Below are 23757 nucleotides of genomic sequence, written 5' to 3'. Positions count from 1 at the left end.
AAATCTTCATTGGTGTTACTGATGTAGAAGTTTTCCCTTGAACTGGCACAAAAGGAAGCGCACATTCAGGAGTTGTGATTGCTGCTGCTGCTTCAGGGATATGGCTCTGAATGCAAACCAGGTCTCCTGTTATGCCCACTGAATCTTAAGAGTTGTGATTTTTTTTTGAAGTAAGGCCTGAGCCCTGATATTTCATGATCCATTTGACAAATCCTCGTCACCACAAAAGCTCCATTCCGGGGGATTGTAAAGTTCTGCAATAGAAGGAGGATCATGAGTGCAGAAAATGCCCATCTTGGGAACTCAATCCCATCTCCAAATAAACTATTTATATTTATAAATATTTACTTACAGAAATGTAGTGCCTGTTGTTCTGACGGATGGTCCTGTGAATTTCTCAGACAAGTGGTACCCAGACTAATCAGGATATTCCTGAAAGCTAAGAAAAAAACAACTTTTTTTCAAGAAGGAATGTTTTAAAATGTCTCTTGTAGCTTCTACACCTTTGCTGGACTCCCATAATGAATTCAATACAGACTGACACCCTTAGGAGGGGCAAGTCTGTGTCAGTTGAGCAAAAGAAGAATCTGAAACCATTCTATTACTATTGTTTTTAGAGCTCATCTTCAGACAATCCAGATACCACAGCCCAATTGTTTCTTTTTTCTGATTGTTTCTTTCTCGCAATCTTAGTGCTTTTCTCTGTGTGCTAGCAGGGTATTTTCCTTAGAGACTGGTTTTCCTAGAAGTGATTTAATGTGAAAGACAGAACGAAGTGCAGCAGTAGGTAGTGGGGAGTGAGCAGTGAAACAGCTGCATCAGTACTGCTGGCTGGAGGATGGCTGTGTTGTCTGTAAAAAATCCTTTGGCATGTCTTGCATACTTAGCAAATACTACTGGCATGTGGTAACAGCTAATGTCTGTGTTCTTTGCATATTTAGCATGGGGTTTGGTTTGCTGTTTCGGTACCGTAGATACAAATAATAAAAAAGAGTAACCGTATTCCAGGAAGGCAGGGAGATGCGAGGAGGGTGTATCGCCCAAAGGCGGGGTGGATGAAGTCTGCTGGTCCTTACCGACATAGCCGCTCATCGCCATGGGCTCTCAGGAGCCCGTCCTGAAAAACTTCACTTAGCAGCCCACGGGGGACTTCAGACCTGGCTTAATCAAGCCCTCCAGGGCGTTTGGGTGGCTGCAGAGCCCTGTGATGAGCTCCGAGCAGGCGGCGAAGAGGGGCTGCCGGGAAGCCCTCCTAAACCGTGGGGGCTGGGAGCTAAAGGCGTGGATTAACGCCTAAGCGCCGTTTCCAAGGACGCAGGAGGGGAAACACCCCCGCTCCCTTTCCAGCCCGGGATCCCCGACGCCGTCCGGAGCGGCCTGCTGCCGTTCCCCGGCCCTGCAGGCGCGGCCGCGCCGCTGGGGTCTCCCCGCTCGGGGGTTGCCATGAAACCGAAAGTGGCTCCCGCTGGCGGGGGCGGCAGCAGCTGCCAGGGGCGGCGGCACTAGCGCTTCCTCGCCGCGCCCCCCGCCCCGCCGCCGCGCACGGAGCCGCGCCCCGCGCAGCCAGGGCCGGCCCCGCACCTCCCGCGCCCCGCCGGCGGCGGCGGCGGCCACCGGGCCCCGCCACGGCCCCCGCCCGAAGGGCAGCGAGCGCAGGTGCGGCGGGGGGAGGCGGGCGGTGCCGCGGGTGCGGGGGTCACGCCGGGGCGGGCAGGTGCAGCCGCGGCCGAGGGCGTGTCGGGGAGCGGGGCTGAGCTGCGCGGGGCCCGCGGGCGGTGCCGTCCGGGCGCGGCCCCGGGTCGCGGTGGTGGCGGGCGGGTGGCGGGAGGCCCCAGGCGGTGGGTGACACCCTCTCTGGAGGCTTCCTGCCCTCTCGCTTCCGAGGGGAAGTCTGCGCGGCGCTTTTGGTTTTTTTTTTTTTGCGGCGCTTTTCGCTTAAAAAGGAGGCTCGTGTGGAAAACCTGAACTTGTTGACCCCAGGAGTTTTCCCTTGGTGTGGAAGAGCCCCTCATGATGCTGGAGGGTTCCTCCGGTCTACAGAGCTGAGCCCAGCCCCTGCAGGGGTGCGGGCGGCAGCCCGGGCCCCGCTCTCCTGTCACGAACTGATGCACCACGGCCGCCGCCCCCAGCGATGCTGAGGGGACCGTAGGCCCGGGGGATGCCCCCGAGATTGGCAGGGGTGAAATTTGTGGAGGCTGAGAAAGGAAACAATGAAGCAGGGGCTGCTCAGGTGAATACCTTTGCCGCGACTCTGGTCTTTTTTTAAATTGCAGGGAACTGTAACAAGAATCCCCGCTGGTGTCAATTGGATTGTGCTGAGGGGAGGGAATTTCCCTTCTGTGTGTGTGATCAGGGAGACCCAGCCAGTCCTCCAGCTTGCCCTGATTAACAGTGCTCGGGGAGCACACTGAGACAGGAGGCTTTGACCAAATACTTTCAACACTCTTAAGATTTAGAAGGAAAAATGGAGAGTTCCTATTGTTGCACTTCATGAATTGTTTTGCCTATTAGCTTGGCTGTGCCTTCCCGCTGCCAGCCAAGAACAACTTTCCTCATAGCTTCTGTTTTATAAATATGTAATGGCTGAAAGGAGTGCAACCATGTGCTAAAAATAGCTGGGTGTATTCAGGTTAGGCGTGTTTCCAGACTGGCAGCAGTAACACGGTCATATTTTTAAACCACCCCAGCTGATTATACACAGAGCATGCAGGTTTAACGATGAATGTAAAATTGAGGCACCCTGGGATGCTCTCTTGCAGGAGTACCAGCCTGGCTAGTGTTGCACTTCATCTGGTTTCGTTTGAGGACTGCATTGCATTGTTGCCCTGGATCTTAGTGCAAGCCTTGGTAGCTGTGTGTTACACTCAACCTTAAATCACCCAGAGTAACTTCCTTTGCTGTTAGCCTTGATCATCTTATTTTTATCACATGGAGAAAAGTTTGCTGTGGGTGAGGACCCTGGTGTGCCAGGAGCTGTGTGAGCAGAAGGCAAAACCACAGCCCTTGGCTGAAGGGGGTTTATAATTCAAGTTGGGGGGGAGAGATGTGCCTGTGTATGAGAGCAATAGGAGACAGCAGGACCCTCCAGACCAGTGTGATAGTCAGAAGCCAGTTGTTCCCATCTGCTTGGCAAAGGAGATTTTATAGAAGAGATTTGAAGCAGAAGAGCCTGCTAATCTGCCCTCCCAGCACATGCTTGGTCAAATACATAACAAGGAGGCAGTGGAGCCTGGTGTCATCATTTGGCCAAAAATGAAACCAGCCCTTTTAAATCATTGGAGGTGATGCAGGGGCAAGTGGAGGGAGACTAGAAAAAGGTTTTGAAAGTCAAGAGGTTTTGGTGCAGTGGGGAAATGGAGGGATGGGCAGAGAGGTGATGTGGTTATAGCTATGGCTTAGATAAATGTTCCTTGCGGCAGCACCCAGGGTGGATAAAGAAGTAAAAGATTGCATTTCAAGGGAAATGACTGTTTGGAAAACCAGACAATGATGATGATGGACAAGAGTTTTATTTGTGTAAGTGGACAAGAAATACATGTCAAGACATCTCAAGAAATATATATCATATAGAGATACGAGAGAATTAATGCTTCAGTCCCGAGAGAAAGACATGAAGGTTATAGATCTAAGTGGAATACGGGCTGGCTGTGTCAGGTTTGGACACCGAGGGGCTGTGCAGAAGAAGGCCTCCTGGGGAAGGCTGGGGGCAGCAAGCTACCTGTGAGCTGGTGGTCATCCACAGTCCGCATACTGGCGCAGGGGCCCAGAGTTCAGCTGATGCAGGAAGATGGTCTGCAGCAAGAGGGCCCATCTGTGAGTATCTGGCAGGAAGCTTATCTGAAGAGGTATAACCTGCTGAAAGATAAGATCCAGAATATCGTCAGGAAGGAAGAAAGAAAAGCTTGTGGTACTCACAGAAACTGCAGACTGAATGGGAGTAATTGCAGAATTTAGAGAGGATGAGGAGTGACATCTGTGGGGGACAAGACTTTAAAGCTAGAAAACTGCTGTTGGAGACTTTGGCAAAAGGAATTTCAAATGAGTGCAATGAGCAAAAACCAGACAGCTCTTTAGGGCACTCCACAGGTTCCCTAATCAGTGTCCCTATGGCAGGAGTATAGTTTTTCTGCAGCTGTCAGTGCTGCAGGCCAGGTCAGCAGCTCATTGTTCTTGTGCCATGCATTGCTTGGGTCACTTTGCCAATTCCCTTTGGTGGGCAGCTCTAGACTTGTAAGATGCTTGCTTTCCCAGTCTTTATTTGTGTCCCATCTTTAAGCTAACCTGTAGCCCTCTATCTTCTGCAGTTATTTGTCTGACCCTTTGATTTCACATAAATAGACAAGATTTATTATCAACAAATAGCTGACTATAGAGAGGTCTTCCTCTCTCTGACCCTCCAGGGAGCCTGTGTGAGTTGTAACTTTTTTTGGGCTCCTGATCTTCTTGAGAGGGTTGGTGGTGGCTGCAGTGATACGGGCAGTTTCTTCCGTCTCGCAGACACATTGTCCTCAGCAGTGCTCAGCAGCCTGCCCGGAGCAGCGTGCCGACCCGAGGGTGCTGCCGCAGGACCTGGACAGGTGGCTGGGGCACCTCAAGGCCAGCACACCCTGAGGTGCAGTGAGGATTTCAGAACCTCTTCTTTTGCTTTCTGGTCCTTTTCTGTACAAGTTTCTTGGTGAATGTGTGTGAAGAGTTAATATTCACACTGTTAGTCGTCAGTCCCTTGACTGTATGGGTTTGGGCTGTGACGTGCGGTTGTTCCAGGCTCTTCCCACAGCCCAGGTTGTGGCTGGGCTCAGGAAGGTGAAGAAAATTGAGTCATGCGTATTGTTAATAAAAATGTTGCAAAAATTTCCATAGACTCCCCAGCTCAATCTTGCAGCAAATAACCAAGTGTGTGAGAAACTGCCTGCACCCTAAACCACCGTGGTTTTAATGTGGGACTGCCCAGAGTGCTCTGTAGTTAAGCATGTTTGTCTCTGAGGGGAGGAACTGATAAAGCAAGTTTTTGTATGTAATATACTGACATTTACATACAGGGATTCTCTAAAGGTAAGTATGTTGCTGTGTGCTAATTTTGCAGAAGAGAATATTGAAATGTAGAAATTATTATTATTGCTACACAAAGGCACCCAGTGACTAACCAAACCTCAAGGAGAAGAACAATCTGCAAAGCAGTTTTTCCCAAACTAGTCATTGTGAGACATGCAATGATCAGACCTGTGTGAAGTCACATGATTTTCAGTCTCGTCTGCTATATCCATATGGTTGAAACTGGAATGTGGCCCTTACTAACTATGAAAGAAACAAAATCAAGGGTTTCATTTATAAATATTGCCTTAGAGACAGCAGGTACAAACACTTGCCAGGTGACACGTTCAAAGAAAGATATTATGGAAGGCTGCAGGGCATTCTCTAGTAAAAAAAAAACCAACACTTTGTCCATTTGTCTGTCTCACTGTCATCAACATTAAGCCTTGTGTCATGGCAGTTTTTTTACTGAGGAATTATGGACTTGGACCTTGGTGATGTCTGAGATGCACCTTGAGGTCACTAAAACCAGCGATGCTGCTCACTGGTGGGAGCACTAAAGCTAAAACTGGTGCCAACGGCGAGAGCGGGGCTGGATGCTGCCCATGGTGTGCTTAGCATCCTTCTTACACAGCATCTGTGTAAGGTGCCAAATGGGACAGTTCTGCCTTTCGCCCCTCACAGCAGGTCCCTGCACTGGGCTCATCCAGCCCGTGGCAGCGGCAGGGCTCACTGTGCAGTTCGTACCTCTGTAAATCTGCAGCCTGTCCGGTTTGATTTCATGGGAAAGCCTTCTTAAGAACACATCCTTTCCCTTGTGGTTTTTTTTAAGAAAAGTAAATGGTGACAATCTTTTCTGTCACTGCTTTCCCAACAGCAAGTTCAAGTCGTCCCTGATAACATTTGGGTTTTGACATTAGCGGTTGCCTTTTCAGTGAGGACTGTGACTAGGAAAATGTGTGTCCGTATGTCATTAAACACGTGTGCGTTAAAGCAAAATCCACAGAACTCATGAATTCCTGAGGCTGCTGTGCAGGGAATCGTTTACTCCTGGAACAAGGGAACATGTCAGAAGAAGGGGGTGGCCAGCCTTGGCAAAGTTTGAATTCATGCTAGTGATTCAGATGAATAACCATTGAGTTGATCCATAGGTTTCTGTATACATGCTGATTAAGTTATCCACTAAGTCAAAGCGTCAGAGGCATTGAAAATTAAAACCGAGACTCACTTATGCCTTTAGTAGGTGTTCACGGCCAAACTGACTAAATGGTCAAAGCAACTAAGTCCTGGATAGTGTATCCCCTTGGGGCAGGGAAGGAGATGTAAACTTTAAGGCCCCAAAGACCTAGTTCTGCAAAAGGTGTAACGGCCTATTATTTGCTAGGGAAAGTGAGCACCTCACTTTGGCTCCAATACACTAAAAGAAAAAAAAAATCATTAGTTGTCTTGCTCTCCATCCTTTAGTGTTGCCTATTTTCAGTAACTTCTGTTTCCTTGTTTTGTTCTTGTGTCTCTCTTTCTTTTCCTTCATTTTCTTTCCTAAATGCTGTTGCTGTCTGTGTTTTCACTCACCTTCATCCCCTTGAGCCTGCTTGGAACTTGATCAGGGTTTCAGCTCTGCAGTTGGTGCTGGAGGGCTGCCCGTGAACAATAACACCGACCTATTGCTCTCTACTCATCTGCAGAGTGAAATTGTTTAAAATTAAGATCCTGCTCCTACTCAACTTCTCCATTTGGGGTTTTCCCCAAAGCTTCCCAGAAGCAGATGGTGCTTCCTGGAGCTGTGCTTGCAGAGCATGATGCTTTCTGCAGTGCTGCCTCCTCTCGATGAAACCATCCAGCTCCATCCTTCCTTCAGAGCTGCCGGCTTCAAGGAAAAGCCCACGTATGAGCTGTTTTGCTCTTCTGGTGTCAGCCTGTGCAGAGGTTGTGAATAGTCAACAGCTTGACCAGGGTGGTTTAAAAAACTTGACTGTAGAAATGAGCTGAGACTGCATCTAGAAATATGGATTGGATCAATTAAATTGATCCCAGAAAGAAGCAGCATACTTTCAAATCGATGCCTTTCCCTTTGCTACTGACTTCAGCAATAACTTGTCTGTCCCAGAGCTTCAGGGAAGGTTCAGGAAAACATGCAGTGGGTTGAGATGCCTCCTGGGAGGGAAGATGGAAATTGAAATAGGTTAGAAATGCCCTGGGAGCAAGCTTGGTTAAAGAGAAAAGGCTAAAGAGGGCATGTGGTAGATTTACTACAAGACAGAAGCTTTCCTTGGAAAACTAGGATTTTAAATTACAGGAGAATTAAAATCTTTTCTTGTATAGAAAATAACATACCTCACTTTAGGGGAGGGGAAAAAAAGAGACTAGAAAGCCATGGGAGGGGGCAGAGGAAAATAAGGGAAGAGTGGGGTTAGAGACGGAGCCCGTGGTGCTGCCACGAGGGCAGCAGGTTTTGGTCCAGGGAAGGAGGCTGACACAGAGTCAGCAGAGGGGAAGGCTGCCAGGGATCCTGTGTGCGCAATTAGGCTCGGGCTACAAACTCATTAGACTTTATGGCCACTTAAATTATTACAAAACCAAATATAAACATTCATTTTCTTAAAATGGATTTTATCTCAGTTGGAGACTTCTGTTTTAAATGCAAAGTGCCCGTGCAGCCTGTGGCGTGGGTTGGTGTAGTCGCTCTGTGACCGAGCTGGTGCTGTTTCCTCCCTGAGCCGTCCCTGCGCTTCCTGCAACCAGCGGGTCCTCCCGGGCTTGCCAGGGTGACCATGGAGGGAGCTGCAAGGTTGGACCCAGATTTCCTTAGGACCTTATGTGTTTCCTGCTGCCCATGTATTTTTTTTTTCTTTGGTCACATCACTCATCACTTTTGTGAAAGGTGAAAACTCCTCTGTATCTTGGACAAAAACTGTGGGAAAAGTTCCTGGTAAACTTACATTGCTCCAACTGGTAAAATCTGCAGTCCCTATATAAACGCAGTAAGGGAAAATACTTTTCAATGGCTTGCCTTCTGTCCTAACACTTTAAAAACGTTTTTATACATGATCTTTTCAAAGCTACGCTGGGGGATTTCCACTCCCTTGCTGCTTTAAAATGCTCGTACTGTTGTTTTAACCACAAAGCTTACGCTGGCACACTCTCTCTCTCGCTCTCTCTCTCATTTTCTCCCCATTGAGGACCAGCTACAGTGTTCAGGTACCGCTTTACGAAAACATGCCTTGGTAATGCTGGTGGGAGCCTAATGTTGCCAGCATTGTTTCTCATCTCTGAAGGGCTCTTCAGGTGTGAGCCGTGGCACTCGGGGCTGTGAGTGGCATGGGGTGCGCTGGGGGAAGGCTGCACACCCTGGAACACCTCAGGAACTGAGTTCATCACTTGAACTGGCAAAGCAGTGCTGGAGTGTCATAGGGGTGAGTGGCGGTGCCTTCTTACCAAAATTTCTGTTGGTGCTTGGGAAGGCAGGAACGCAGTCAGGTATTGGTACAGAAGTGACGGGAACAAAATCATTTTCCAGCTGTGAATGAGACTATTATAAGACAAAAAATTTCTGTATTACTGTAATAATACTGTCTTGATTAGATGTAGAGAGATTTCTTGCTGATACAAAATTAATTAATTAATGATTAAGAGATCCAGGGGAAAAAAAGCAGATGTAGCAAATAAGTTGTCCATAAAATCAAAGCTACTTCAGCACCAGACACACTTTGTTAGTTGTAAGAGTGTATTTTTTTTTAATGCTATCTATGTTGTAATCTATGCCTTTAAAAACTATTAATTCTTATGGGAATTTATTGTAATGCTTGACTGTAACTCTATGCAAAGGAAACCCTACTGTCTTAGTCTGCTTAGTGAAAATTTGCCTATGGAGATTAGCAAATTGATGCTTGCTTAGTACAGTTTTACTGTGCTTTGAGAATAAGGTAATAGTGGGATCGGAGTTGGAGAATATTGTCTATATAGGAAAGAATACAGATTTGTTCTGCTGCCTTCTCCAGCAACATCCCCTGTGGGGCCTCAGGCTCATATCCAATAGGAAATTATTGCTGTTAGAAATATTCTCTCCTGGGTACCAGCTGGACCCTGCACTGCGTTTTTTAAGCGATCAGGACAACAGCAGAACAGCTCTGGAGGCTGAATTGCTGCCGGGTGAAGTAGGAGCAAGCCCTGAGGATCAGTGGTGGGTCTGTGCTGGCACAATAGGGGATCCTTTCCCTCCACAACCTTTGGGCTGGGGCCACAAATGATGCAGCTGTGGCCCTTCTCCCCCACGGGGACTCTGCAAGTGCGTTTTGTTGCCAGCAGTCAAAATGTTGTAACTCCTCCTGGGTTGGAAGGGAGAAGGATGATCCTTCAGTGATGTCAGATGTCATCATCTGCTGTTTTCACATGGCTCCATATAATCTGCTATATCTTAAATATGTATTTCAAAGTGTATAGATCATTTTAGTAATTCTTCAGCAGACTCTGTTACCTATTCCTCTCCATATGTTAAGAGCTGGGGCAGTATATTAGTAGTAAATCATACAACTTTGTTATTTTAATTCAAAAATACTGTAGGTGGCTAATCTACCTAGTATAGAAGGTAACTTGGAGAGGGTCATGTTAATGCAAGATGTGGTCCCCTCCGTCATGTTTCTGCCTGTCACCTCCCAATGAAGTGAACTGATCTTAGACTTCCAAATTTGACAAAACTTTCCTCACTGTGACTAAGACAGGTTTCCAGTTCTGATGTACCGTAAAACATAGATAATTTTCAGAAGGAGGGACAGGGCATCTTCTAAGACTTGTCCCTACCAAGTGCTTTAGGGCAAAGCTATAGAGCTGAACTAGAGCTTGGTGTATAGGAATTTAGGTGTATAACTTTTTTTCTATGCCCTGTTATATGTATTTCGTGGAAGCATGATGAGTAAGGAAGCGATCACAGTGCTTTTTCTTGAGCAATACCCCAGTCCTGGAGGGATTCCTGCTGACCTTTTGGGGGTGCTTGGCTTTGCCTGAGAGAAAACAGGAAAAACACATTCTCTTCAAAAAGAACAACCACATTATAGGGATGATTTTCTCTGTATGCAGTAAGTATTTTTTCATGGCTAAAAAAAAATTAACCTGTCTACAGTAGTTCCATGTGTTATCAGTGTTGCACACCGCTTCTCTCCATTCTGACTGCTGGTGGCGTAGACAGGCAGTGGCACTGCTGGAGGGGAACTGTTTGAACATGGCTTTAAAAACGTTAATTTAATTTTATGTTATTGTAAGTCATGTCCATGCTGATTTTTCTCCTTCTTGTCATGTTCTGTTCATCTCTTACCCAGTTTCTGAGCAGTAAGATGTACTAAGTGTGGAACATTTTAATGGAAAACATTTGGGCTCAGTTTGGTGTGGTGGTAGTTAAAACAGGGTAGCCCACATGTAAGAAAGTTTATTTTTGTTATGAAAATTCTCCCTTTTCGATGATTTCCAGTGAGGTTAAAGCATCTGCATACAACACCATTATATGAAGGCTTGTTCCAGAAGCATTTTGCATGTGCTGCTGTTAGTGCAAACAGGGCTGGGACACTGAAATGGTCAGAAGGTGTAGCTGGGAGCTCTTTGTACTGCACTGCCGTGGAGCTCCCACTCTTTGGTAGCTGTTTATAAGGCTTGGACTTAGCCTTGAGTGATTCAAACTGCTTTTCTATGTGTGGTCAGACTTCCTTCAGTTTATTTCAGTCTGTGGAAATCCATTTTTTGACATGTAGATTTTCAGTTTTTATAGATTGTTTGCTTTTGTTTTTTGTTTTTGGTTGGTTGGTTGGGTTTGAGGTTTTTTTGGTGCTGTTGCAGTGAAGTTGCAATGAAAATCCCTTTGCCGCATGTGTTGTGCATCTGCCACAAGCATCATTACGCAGCCTGGGCCCGCCGCTCTCTAATGCTTTAGAACAGCACTACAGTTCACACACGTGCTGAAAAATCGCAGTGTACACGCAGAAGGGATGCCTTCCCCTTGCTATTAGCTGCAGACAGGCAGAAGTGAAAGCGGAGCTCCTCTCCTGTGCAGGCCAGGCATTGGCGTCAGCAGGAAATTGATTCAGTTAACCATTGGTATGCTCTCGCTGTCACAGAAAAAGCTCTTTTTCCCCTGACGGTTTCCCTTTGGTTTCAGTTCGGAAAGCACGGGTGCAGGCACTGGGAGCCGGAAATAGAAGAGCTTCTGCAATCCATCCTGAGTCACCGGTGGGTGCTGGGACAGGAGTTACCCGCTGCCTGCGATGCTTTGGATCGCATCCCGCCAAGCGCTGGCTGGCAGTGGGTCTGGCTCCTCTGAACCTGTCTCCCCAGCTGATTGACATGGGCGTCTCTCCAGCCTGGGTCAAGGTTTGCCATCCGCAGGCCCTTTACTGGGGTGGCCCCTTTCCTCCAGCAAAACAGCTGCAAACCCCACAGCAGACCCCACAGCAAGGTGGGCAGTGGTGGCAAATGTCTCCAGTCTTCTGGGCACCCAGAGGTTTCCATTCTGCCCTCTGAGATGCAGGTTGGCCTTTCACTGAAGTGCTCTTCCCTGTGCCCTGGGGTGCCCTCAGCTGTGCAACACGCTCCTGAGCGAGGCTGAGGTGGAGGAGACACTTTTGTGGAGATGCCACGTCTCCATTTTTAGGGATGGGATCTCAGTTGGGTGGGTTGTGAAAGTGCTAAGGGAGATAAAGTCTCTCTTTTCAGCAAGAGAGCTGGAAGGCGTTGTGCCACAGCAGAGGCCTCCTTGCAGAAAGAGATGGGAATGAATGTGGATGATTTAGCGAGCAGCAGCAAGAGCTCTGAAGGAGTTTCTGGATGGGATTTTGGACTGGTAGCTGTGTTTCTTCTTAATGCATCTCATAACTCTGTTGCCTAAAACATCTTAACTTTGTTTACCCCAGCCGGAAGTACTTCTGGAGTTAAGGTCTACCCTTAAAGGCAAAATGGGTAAAACATGGAATTTTTTCTTCATGTGTTTTTACATAGTGCAGCATTAGCTTGCTAAACCATACCATCAGATTTGGAGGGACTGAACAGGGTAATTTTCAGACTCCAGTTGGAATAGTGAGTCTTTATGCCTGGAATATTATTAGGTCTCGTATTCCTGTGGGTTACCGACAGTTCAGTTGTGCTGGAGTGCCTCTGACATTCAGTCTGGTGGAGGGCAGGAGGCTCCCACAAGCTGAGCGAGTAAATACTGTGTGCAACCACAAACACGGGTGCTGAGTTACAGGAGCACGTGAATGTTTGCTGTGAAATACATCTTTGTTGTTTGAGTGCTTTGGCTTGATTTTGGATCAGGTACTTTACCCGTCTGCAGGTTTTCCTCAGCCAATACGGGATAGTAAAGTAGAGAGGAAAGTGGATGTTGCTTTCTGAAGACTAAAGTGGGTTGTGGCAGTGCTTGAGCTACTTCCATGGGCAAGGAACCCATCACAGCAGGGAAAGAGGGCAGCACATCAGTACTTGGCATTCTGTTTCATGCCAGATGTAAATTTATTAATGGTGACAGCTTGGCTCTGCTTCCCTATGAAAGCAGCAGGTACCCTTGGTGACCTTACAGGAGCTGAGTCAGAGCTCTCAGAGAGGCGTTGATGCCAGTAAGAGTGACTCGAGTGACAGACAGGGTGGGTGATGCACACAGAGGAGAAATAGCGTCCCACAGCACAGCTATAAAATTGAGCACTTCCCCCACAAAACGATCTGAGAGCTCAGGTGCGTTGCGCTTTTGTGCACATCCTGTAAGGAAAAAATGTCTTCTGAACGCAAAGCCGCAAGAAATGGAAACCAGAGTGGCTCTAGGTCTTGAGCTACTTGCAAAAAAACTGCAGCAAGATTGAGGGACCGGTGGCAAATCTCAAGGTTTGTGACTTACAGCTTGAAACAAATGTTGCTGGTTTTTCCTATTAGAAAATTAGCATTGGATTCCTGTGCTGTGTATGAGCTTTGGGAGGTTGAGAGAAAAAATCATGTCACGATTCTGATTGCAATCTTGCTTTTCTTTATTTCTTTTTTTTTTTTTCCCACTGCTTCTTTCAGGCAGGATTAATACAGCCAAGCACTTGCACATAATTAAGTAAAACTTTGAAAAATAGGATTAGTTTACTGCTATAAATGAGTGATCAACGGGAAAAAGAAGGATGGCAAGTTAAGAGGCTTTGACTCCTGTAACACCTAAACTGAAGGTAAAATCCCCTTGCTGCCTTTTTTTGTGTGTGTGCTGCTTGCTGTGAACCACAAACCTGGCTCCTGCTTGAATCAGTGCAATGAACTTGTAAAGTCATGTGGGTGGGCTCCATGTTAAGTGTAGACTTTCCTGGCAGACATTAGGGCCAAGACTTGGCCTCTGCTTTCCTGAGGCATGTCTGTGACTCTTGTGATGTTTTTGAGACTGAGAGCTGCTGCGAGAAAATTTTAAGGAAACAAAAAAGTCTTTATTCTGGAGAATAATTTTCAGATTGTGAAACACTTTCCCAAAGAAGTGTGCACAGGTGCTTGTCGTGTAACCATAGTTCTGTGGTTCTCTGAGCGTTTTGTTGTTCTTCTATAGTTGTCACTGCATTTCCCTCCAAAATCTGTCGCACCTGCTGCAAATGAGAACAGCCGAGGTGCGTGACTGCCGGTGAGTGTTTGAAGGGATTCCCCCTGTGTCTGGCTCCCAGTGCAGCTCCCATGGCCTGTGACGAACCCGCTGGTCTCTCGGGCATCTTCACGCGCCAGAACTCTGCCAGCGCCGTCTCTCTGGACTTTGAGCCTGACGCCGACTACAAGTTTGTCGAAACCTTAGAAGAGCGGTACAAGTGTGCCTACTGCCACCTCGTCCTTCGCAACCCCCACCAGACGGGATGCGGGCACCGATTTTGCCAGCAGTGCATTCTTTCTATGAGGTCAGTGCAAACTTCTTCTGCATCCACAAGCTCCTTGGCCTCCCCTTCCCAAAAAGAAGCGAAAGCCCTCTATAAATCAGCAGCGAGTGCCATAGTAACAGCACCGATCTGATAAAATGCTGAAGGAGTCCACGGAGAAACTTTGTTGAACTCATTGACTGTGAGCTCAGTGTTTTAAAGGTGTCTTTAAAGACCTTACCTGGTGCTGGTGAGGAATAGTTCAGCAGCTGCAGGGAAGTCAGCGTAAACAAATTGGTGGTGTAAGCTTAAGCACCACTGTGTGAGATGCTGTTTTGGTCTGTCTGTCTAACATTGTGCTGTTCAGATGAGTTTGTTGCATTGATGTCTCACAGTATGGGCACTGGTGGTTAGATTAAGCTGTTTTCACCTACTTCTGTATAATTTCTTTTAGTGGAGTTATAAAGCTGATGTTAGTATTACCCGGTACTACAGTCAGATCACAAGGCTGCTGGCATCCATCTGCTTGGGATTTAGCTGCAGGTACAAATGCATTTACCCTGCAGACCTGTCTGGAAATGCATTATGTACTGTTTGGTGTACCCGAGGGCAGAATTTGGCTGCAGAGGAGCCTGATTATGGGGATGGATGTAGCCATTTACCTTTTATGAATTTTAGGTGTTTCATGTTTCTCTCTCTGGATTGCCTCCCTTTTGTACTGCCTCAATAAATATTTTATTGTTCTGTATCACAGGACTTCAGGAAGCCTTTTAGGACAGGAGCTGTTAGATCTTCCTTTACTAGTGTAGCAAGGAGAGTGCTGCTTGCACTAGGCAAAGGCTGGTTTAGTGCACACGATGGGGTTTTTCCAGATAGGACATTTGCAAACAGCAGATGGCCAGAGAGTGACAAAGTCCCCTTAATTAAAAATCATCTTAGCACTCATAGGAACAAACTCTGCTTTTTGTTACATATTCACTGTTGCAGCTTAATGCCTTCTAAGAGCTGTGGGCAGAATTTGGCTTGTAGGTGCCAACTGAAAGTGTTTTCAAATAGCTTTTTTAGTTTTTATGGTACCTAGTACTGACTTCTTCCAGAGTCAGATTCTAGTATAGCCCACTTTCATAAAATAAATCAAATTTTCTGTGGGTTAATATGACTCTTCTTTTGATCTAGAGAGTTGAATGCAGTACCTACCTGTCCTGTTGACAAAGAAACAATAAAAATGCACGAGGTAAGTGGCTGTAGTTTTGCTTCAGCAGTCAACATCTGCATGGAAAAGGCAAGGAGCTGAGAACCAGGTGGCTCTTAGTCTGTTAGTCCTCAGGGGCAGCACAGGTTTTGTCTCGAAAATGACGCTAAGGGAAGCAGCATATTCAGTGGTGCTCTCCCAGAAAGGAAATCTGGATGTATAGCTAAAGCTCTAAATAATACCTCATGTTCTGAACTTATTTCATTTTAGTCCTCTGTATTTCCAGTGTCAAAGAGTTTCACGAAGTTTTAAATCTTCCCTAGCTGTCAAATGTCTTTTTTAGCAGAGAGTTTATTGACTTGCCTTTTTAATGCCCTATCTTGCTGTGAGGATCTTGTTTATTTGATTGTCTGTGTTTTCATTTGGTTATAATTTCCTGCCTTAACTATTTCCATTACATGTCATTAACCCTGCAGACTTAATTCACTTTTTGGTAATGTTTTAGAGGAAAAGACAAGTTCATACTTCTCATTTTGCAAGCTACTGGTTTTTTGGTTTTGTTTTATTTTAATGGATTCATTTGTTTTTATTTATATGCCAAGGCTTGAAAGTATGCTGCATACTTAGTCCTGCCAGAATGAGTCTTCCAGTGAAATCGAGTGTCTCTTTCCTCTCTTTCTCTCTCTCCTATTCCTGAGAGGAAATTGTAATCAGACTTTCCACATGATTTTTGTTTTTCACCTGCTGTCTTCTACTTGGTGCAAATTTTGACGGCGGTAGTGCAACAGTGAGCAGCTTTTTCATGCTGGTATAGGAAGATCTCTGAATAAGACTGAAAGTTTGCTCTGGGGGCTCAATTTGGTTCTGTGTACGCAGCTGGGGTCGGTGCTGTTTCTCAGAGTCTGTAGAAGGGATGTCTCAGCATCGTCTCCATCCCAAGGGCGTGCTGCGCGCTCCAACCCGGAGCTGCCTGCACAGAGCTGGTTTGGCCTTTGGGGCCCATTAGCTCCAGCTGCTTTCTTCTCCATACAGGCAGGCTCTGGCAGTGGTTTTGTAGCTTCTGAGCTACCAGTCTGGCTGGTTGAGGGATGGATCAGCGTCTGTGGAATAACTATAGGGTAAAAAAAAAACCTATGGTTATTAGAAAATTCATATAAGTTTTAATTTGTATTTTTAGCATGCATTTTCAATATGAATTATCAAGAACCATACTCACAATTATGCAGTCCACACTTGTGTGCTTAAAAGATTTTTTTGGTGATGTTTTGCTTTTTTGTATTCTTTCTAACATCCTATGTGACTGCATGTGAAGGCTGGTTTGCTTCCTTCACAGGTATTCAAAGACAACTGCTGTAAAAGAGAAGTTCTCAACTTGCAAGTGTTCTGCAAAAACATTCCTGACTGCAATTCGAAAATAATTCTGGGGCGATATCAGGTTAGTTTGCTTGATCAAATTTTGAAGCCTTTAATTTTCATGCAAACTTTCTGTATTTACTTTAAGTTAAATTTCAGTGATTTTCTTCAGACTTTGGAGTTATTGTAGCAATGTAGTTTAAGTACATAGATTATGACTTAGCTGTCCACTGTAAGTAATGAATGTTAAGCTCAAAATATTATGGCTGTAAACTTGTTCCAGCTTCGCCTTAGGTTATTTGTTTAATAAGAACCATTTACTTTATGTAGCTTTAGTATATCCATAGCATCTATACATATGTTCTGTATGCTTAGGCCCCATGTGATGTTTGATTCAAGAAAACTTGCCAAAACATACTGGCCATTTGGGCCTTTTTTTGGTCTATCAATTGAATGAAAAGTGGAAGTCATACAAAGGACCCTCCAAATTTTCATGTTCACTTTAGTTTTGAGGTTGGAGAAAGTTTGTGGAAGGAAAAAGTATTTGGAGCTTGTTACCAAACTGCCCAATGTTTCTGTGTGTCTGTTGGGCAGCTGGAGATGCGATGAAATACTTCAGGGTTTAATTTACTGTTGTGTGTTTCAGGAGCATCTTCAGCAGTGTTTGTTTGAAAGCGTGCAATGCACTAATGATGGATGTATCGATCAAATTCCTCGGAAAGACTTGAAAGAACATTTGAGCCAGCACTGTAAATTTCGAGAAGAAATGTGTCAGTACTGTAATAAATCTGTGGTGTTAAATAACATAAAGGTAAGATTATAAATCTTTCCCGGGGAACCCACAGCACATTTCCTCTTAATGTTGCTGAGTGAAAAGTTTCCAGTGTTGCAATGGGGCTTAACAACTCCTGAAACAAAATTTGACTGAGGAGCTGAAGGAGAGAGTAAAATATATGTGCTTTTAAACAATACCAGTTGCTGTTGCTGTCTTACAAACAACGATGTATATATGGGGCTTCCATGTACGTGTTTAGGGTTACTTTTTGTATAGCTTCCTCTAGGAACACTGCTTTACAAAAATGCAAACCACTGCCTTGTTTTACTTCTTTTTCCCCAGAATCATGAGAAAAATGACTGTCCTGATTATCCTGTGCCTTGTCTTCAGAACTGTTCACAAATAATTCTGAAAAAGGAGGTACTATTATTTTTTTCATATACTGTGATTCAGCAGATCGCACACATTCATGAAAACTGAAAGTTATGTTGCAGAGTACATTGGCCCATGCCAATAAAACTTCATTTCTCTAAGTATTTTCTTTGTTTGGTCCTTAAAGGGATATATACATCTCACCTTACAAGTGAGGTATTCAGTCACTGCAAACCATTGGCATTTGGCAGCATGGAAAAATATCTGGCTTGCTTGTTGACTCTTAATACTCATTTTCCCATTAATGTGATCTGTGGTGTCATGACATTGTCCTTCATTCACCCTTTATGCAGGCACTGGGATTTTATCAGTGTGGCACTTTAGTTAATATTTATTTCATTACAAGCGTCTTTGTTGATACATGCAGATTGACAAGCACCACGCTGTGTGTCCTGAGGCAGAAGTGGACTGCCCGTATAAGCAGTATGGCTGTCTTGTGAAGGTACTTTTTTCTAGATCTTTGTCTGTACTGGGACTGGAATTTGTCTCCCAAACCAATCAGAAAAATTAATCAAAAAACCCTCATTTTTTGTTCTTTCGCAACCATTTATAGTGTTGGCTAAGATGCTGTGCTAGAGAATCAGCACTTCCATTCCCTCACTTTCAAAGCACAGAGGAGACATTTTAAATGCTTGCATCAATAATTTTTTTACTAACAGCTTCAGAAATCTGCATGTCTTATTATTTTATTCTTTCACTTCCCCCTCTGCCTCACTAAGGTTAAAAGAGGAAAACTTGCTGAACATGAAAACGGCGCCCTGAGGGAACACATGCTGCAGATTTTAGACAAGAACTCCCGGTTGGAAGAACAGGTAAGTCCTATTTAATGAGCACTCTTCGGCAGTGCTTGGCTGGTTGGAGGATGACATGACATTCTGCATTTGTTCCCTGGTTTAGCTCAGCTGCGTTGCAAAAGACTGTTTTTATCATATTTGCACACCTCAAAAGTCAGAATAAGCTCTTCTACTGAAGTCAGTCAATTAGATGGAAACCTCTCTGTGCTCAGGCATGTATATTCTCCACCAAGCACGGTGGGAGGCTCGTTGCTATGGCTCATATCATCCGCTTTCAGTCTCTGCTTACAGCGGATATGAGGTTTGGAGATAGACCATTTTAAAGTTTCAGTGGACAGTCAGATTGCTCAGAAAAGGAGCCTTTAGATGCCCAAGTCACCTCCTGTGTAGAGGCAGCACAGAGCCAGTTGCAAGCACTTTTTCCACTCACGATCATTTCTGCAGCTCCCAGCAGGTAACACTGAGGGTATGTTACCCAGTCCTACCAAGGCGAATGCATCCGAAGTGGTGGGTGACTTGCTCTTCTGCTTGCTCATGCTAAATGTACATGCCCCGAAGTGCTACAACTTGGTTTTGGAGTTAGTATCCCTCATTGACTCATCTGTTTCACTGATTAGACCTCAGTAGAGGGGAAAAAAAAAGTGTACACATACACACAGAAACACTTGCACATGTGCACACGTAAGTATGTGTTATCCCCCTATAGAGCTGAATGGATCATTGTGATGGGGACAAGAGATATGGGTCTCTTTCTGTGCGCTTGTCACCACACAGATCTATTAAAGAATATTATTACCTTATGTTCCATTCTTGCCTGTGCTTACCCAGGAACTGTAAATTAAGCAGTGCTGTATCTAGCTAAGTTAGAGGCTTTGCACTGTAAACTTTTTCACTTTCTTCTATGTGGGGGACAGACTTTTTACAAGGGTGTGTTATGACAGGACAAGGGGTGATGGTTTTAAACTAAAAGAGGGGAGATTCATGCTAGACATGAGGAAGACATTTTTTGCACTGAGGGTGGTGAAGCAGTGGCCCAGGTTACCCAGCGAGGTGGTAGATGCCCCATCCCTGGAGACATTCCAGGCCAGGCTGGACAGGGCTCTGAGCAACCTGATCTAGTTGAAGATGTCCCTGCTCATTGCAAGAGGGTTGGACTAGATGAGCTTTGAAGGTCCCTTCCAACCCAAACTGTTCTATGATTCTACAGTCACGTATGTTTTAATTTGATCTATGTATATTTTGGTGTGCCATAGTGTTTTTACTTTTTTTTTTTCCCCCCATCTGTAGATATCTGACCTGTATAAGAGCCTGGAATGTAAAGAGATTAAAATTCAGCAGCTAGCGGAGGCCATTAATAAGTGTGAGAAAGAATTCAGACAGTTTACACAACTGTTTGGTAAAAATAGCAACTTGATGGTCAGCACACAGGTGAGACATTAATTTTACCTTTTTTGGTCAATGGCTTTTTTGTATCCTTAAATGTGTTTAACCTCTAATAGTTGTTACTAATAGCAGGGCAATAACAAATACTATCTCCCAGACACTTCACAAGCCCTTCTTGTTTTTTTTACAGTACAGTATTGTCTTTTCATTTTAACCAATAAAGAAGTTTGGATATCCGATCTGGGCAAAAAGCGCTGTATAGATTCCCATGGCCAGAGCCCCGTGGCAGATATGCTGGTGTAAATTTGAATAATCAGTTGAATGAGGTGATGCAGTGTGAACGGACCTGAGTAAGGGGTGGCTTCTCAGTCACTAAATGACGATTTAACTGTAAAAGAGCATTTGGACACATCCCTAAGCCAGCAGACTACTTTTGAATGCACCATGTAGTTGATGTTGCTAACATGCTAAAGGCTTCTTTATCTTATTTCAAATGAAATGGCTGATTATATGAATGTCTCTTGTCTCTGCTTCCACCTTTTTCCAATGGCATGAACTGGGAAGGCTCTGGCCAGCCACCTGGATAAGTCTGCACGCCTGGAATCGCAGGTGAAACAGCTCATACAGATGGCAAACCAGCAGCAAAGTAAATTAGACTTGCGACCCCTGTTTGACACAATTGAAAACGTAAAACAGAAGATTGCCCTGATGGAGACATATGACCAGCGCTTGGGTGTGTTGGACCTTTTGTTTCTTTTCTACATGTGTGTGGGGCTTCTGCTGATTTACTGGTGGGTTACGTAGAGGCTCTGGTGCTACAGTCAGTTAATTGCACCTATTAGCCAGAAAGGGCTTTCTTTTTCTTGCTTTCTAAGACCAAGCTGTGGTGGTGTGCGCTGTGTCCTCTAGCCTTCCCCTGCTCCACAGTACCTCCCAAATTCCTGTGGCACTGCAGGGTCAAAGAGCTGGTGCACTGTGATGGAGGCCGTGGTACTGTCCGTAGTTGAACATTAAATCTGGTTTGTATTTTCCAGTTTTCCTTACTAAACTACAAGCAGCAATTACAATAACAAAGAGTTAACAGGTCTAGTAACACTAGTTAACAGCCTGTACTCCGGCTTGAGTAGTTCAGTATTGTCAGCTCAAGTCTGGTTGCTCTTTGTATCTGGCGCTCTGACAGTTTTATTTTAACAGTTTTATTTTAACTCTTCTTTTTTCCCTCCAGTTGTTTTGGAAGGTCAGTCCAGCAAACACGACCTCCAGATCAATATTCACAAAGCACAGCTCAATAAAAATGAAGAACGATTTAAGCTTTTGGAAGGCACGTGCTACAATGGGAAATTAATCTGGAAAATCACAGACTACAAGATGAAGAAAAAAGAAGCGGTGGAAGGCCGTGTCCTCTCCATATTCAGCCAGCCCTTTTACACCAGCCGCTGCGGGTACAGGTTGTGTGCGAGAGCCTACCTGAACGGGGATGGCTCAGGAAAGGGAACACACGTCTCTCTCTACTTCGTAGTGATGAGAGGGGAGTTTGACTCGCTGCTACTCTGGCCTTTCAAGCAAAAAGTTACGCTTATGCTTTTGGACCAAAGTGGGAAAAAAAATCACATCGTGGAAGTGTTTAGAGCTGACCCCAATAGCAGCAGTTTCAAAAGGCCAGATGGAGAAATGAATATTGCCTCTGGATGTCCACGCTTCGTGCCACATACAGTCCTGGAAAACACAAAGAACACCTACATTAGAGATGACACTCTGTTTTTGAAAGTGGTTGTGGATTTAACCGATTTGGAGGAATTGTGAAAAGTGTGCCCGCTCAATGTGACTGCTTTAACCCTTCAGAAATGCTTTCTTGGTGACTACCAGCCATGCAATAGTGAATTGCCACTAGTCAAGCTACTGATACCATTTCGAGGCTTTTGGACCGCATAAGAGAATGAATTGCCAAAGCATCAGCCTTTCCTTTTTTAACCTTTTTTCAAGACTGCATTTTTAAGGCAGCTAGAAGTCCAGTTTGATGTGAACATGCATTTGACCCAGACTTGGCTCGGTCCAGGCTGGGGGGAATGCTTGGTTCACATCACCAGGCTGGTGTTTGGAGATGAAACTCCCTCAGTAAGCCCCCTGGAGCCCAAGCAGGCCTGTGGGCTCCCGTCCCTCACACTGAACTGAAGCCATGCCCACGTGTGCAAGTGCATTTCACCTGTCTGAAATGGAAATATTTCAACATTAGCACATTAGAATCAATGCATCTGGATCCTTCCATCTCCTGGGTTTTTGAAGCGGGAGAATGGCTTCAGTTAGGCAGGGAAAAAATTTGTCCTGGGATCTTGCTGCTTTTTTTTTTTTTTAATTTATTTTAATTGTTCTTTCCAGACAGCCCAGAGGAAGATGCCAATGCTTCTTACTTTTCTAGCATGGTATTTCAGCTGTATAGAGTACCCCCAGGTCACAACAGCTTCGTTATGTCCTTTCTGTTCCTGCCTAGTGCCTTGGGACTGATTTCCACTGCTGGTAAACATTCACAGTCCCCATCTGAAGTCAAAAGAAGCTGCAGGTGCTTCTCACCTCTCAGGACACAGCCAGAAGTGGGGTACTTGGCCAGTCTGCCAGCTCTTGGCTACGCTGTTGGAAGAAGGAGGACAAAACCCTTGTAGTTTTGCTCCCACATCTGCACAAAAGAGATGTTTTCTGGCTTACCAGCTCTACAAAAGGCAGGAAGAGCTTTGGATATCTGCTTGGGAAAAAGCCCACGTAACATGCACTGTTCCCCTCAGCTAGAAATTTGAAAGTTTGGGAAAGAAGGGGGAAAATGGATTAGGGAGTGAGATTGCTGTAAGAACCAAATTCTCACAGGTAGTGCAGCTCTAGTGTTTGTTACAGGGTGAGACAGCTGCTGAGGAACAACTGCTGACTATGAAGTACATCTGAAGATCTTAATTTTTATTCCAAGTTCCTTCTATCCTGCAAGGGAATGTGTGCATTGTATGGGGTTTATTGCAGAGGCACTAAAACCACCAAGATCAGGCACTGAGGAACAAGTGACAAAGAATACACGTGCCTTTTAAAAGCCTTTTGGGTGCCTGTAAGAGGGATGTAATTTTGCACACTTGGTCATTTTGTTATTACAAGTGACAGAATTTTGTGTCTCTCATCTCTCACGGATCAGGTAGTGAAACACCACAACATTATCCATCGCTCCTGAGGTCCACTGGCAGAGTAAACCTGGAGCTTGTTAAGAGACAGCAAGAAACCAAGCTGGGTTTAGAGTAAATTAGGCAGGATAAAAAACAAAACGGGGCATAGACTGCAAGGCATGAGGTAGAAAATTCAAGAGGGCAAATGTGGCAAACTCAAAAATGCCCTTTCTGTGTGGGATGTTGATATTAAGTGAAATAATATGATTTGAGGGTTGATACTAAGACGAAGGCAAAATGCCATATTTTGTATCAGTAATCTCATTGTTAGACATTTACTTTCCCACACAGTTTCCAGGACACAATTCATACACAGATATTTTCAAATTTGGGGGTGGAGAGGAAAACACCTTATTTATCTGTACCTCATGGTGCATCAGCACATCTGAAATCTTTGGTTTGGTCTAGATATCCTTTTTGCTGTATGATATCAGGATGTACTGGGCCACTGTAGGGGCTTTTTGTGTTCCCGGGGACATATGGTGAAGAACTGATTTTATTTTTGTGTGCTGCTGTGACTGACTTTAGGAAGCATTTTGGCTGTACAAAAGAGAGAATTAGGCCTCATGTCCCTAACACTTTGTTGCAGAGAGAGCAAGCGTGGTTTGAAAATGGTGTGGCATTCTAGGACATCAATCCTGAGCCTCGGACATGGACTTCATGTTGATCATTACTTTAATATTTGTCACATAACTTTCAAAGTGGCACAACTTGCATAATAACCACTAAAGACTGACTGAAACGTACCATTTGTGTTTCATGG

General features: G+C 45.0%; 1 protein-coding gene across 6 annotated transcripts; it reads left to right on the top strand.

The window, feature by feature from the left end:
- Positions 1-1575: 1575 nt before the first annotated feature.
- Positions 1576-23645, top strand: TRAF5 (TNF receptor associated factor 5). Of its 6 annotated transcripts, none has more exons than XR_014183636.1 (13): positions 1576-1656; positions 13063-13208; positions 13574-13910; positions 15045-15102; positions 16394-16495; positions 17060-17224; positions 17531-17608; positions 17988-18062; positions 18340-18432; positions 19702-19842; positions 20362-20530; positions 21023-22162; positions 22403-23645. XR_014183636.1 is itself a non-coding variant. In XM_082048556.1 (13 exons), exons 4-13 carry the CDS (start codon positions 13906-13908, stop codon positions 21598-21600), a joined length of 1464 nt encoding a protein of 487 aa, XP_081904682.1. In that variant the 5' UTR covers positions 1576-1656; positions 13063-13208; positions 13574-13645; positions 13744-13905; the 3' UTR covers positions 21601-23645. The 6 variants fall into 6 exon arrangements, 5 of the variants coding, with proteins under 5 accessions (XP_081904682.1, XP_081904681.1, XP_081904680.1 ...); XM_082048556.1 differs by having other exon boundaries at positions 13574-13645; positions 13744-13910; positions 21023-23645; XM_082048555.1 differs by having other exon boundaries at positions 13691-13910; positions 21023-23645.
- Positions 23646-23757: the final 112 nt, after the last annotated feature.

The sequence above is a fragment of the Streptopelia decaocto genome (assembly GCF_964273445.1).
Source record: "Streptopelia decaocto genome assembly, chromosome: 3".
Classification (NCBI taxonomy): Eukaryota; Metazoa; Chordata; class Aves; order Columbiformes; family Columbidae; genus Streptopelia; species Streptopelia decaocto.
The sequence above is the reverse complement of the archived record's forward strand: the minus strand, read 5'-3'. Positions and strand labels throughout refer to the sequence as shown.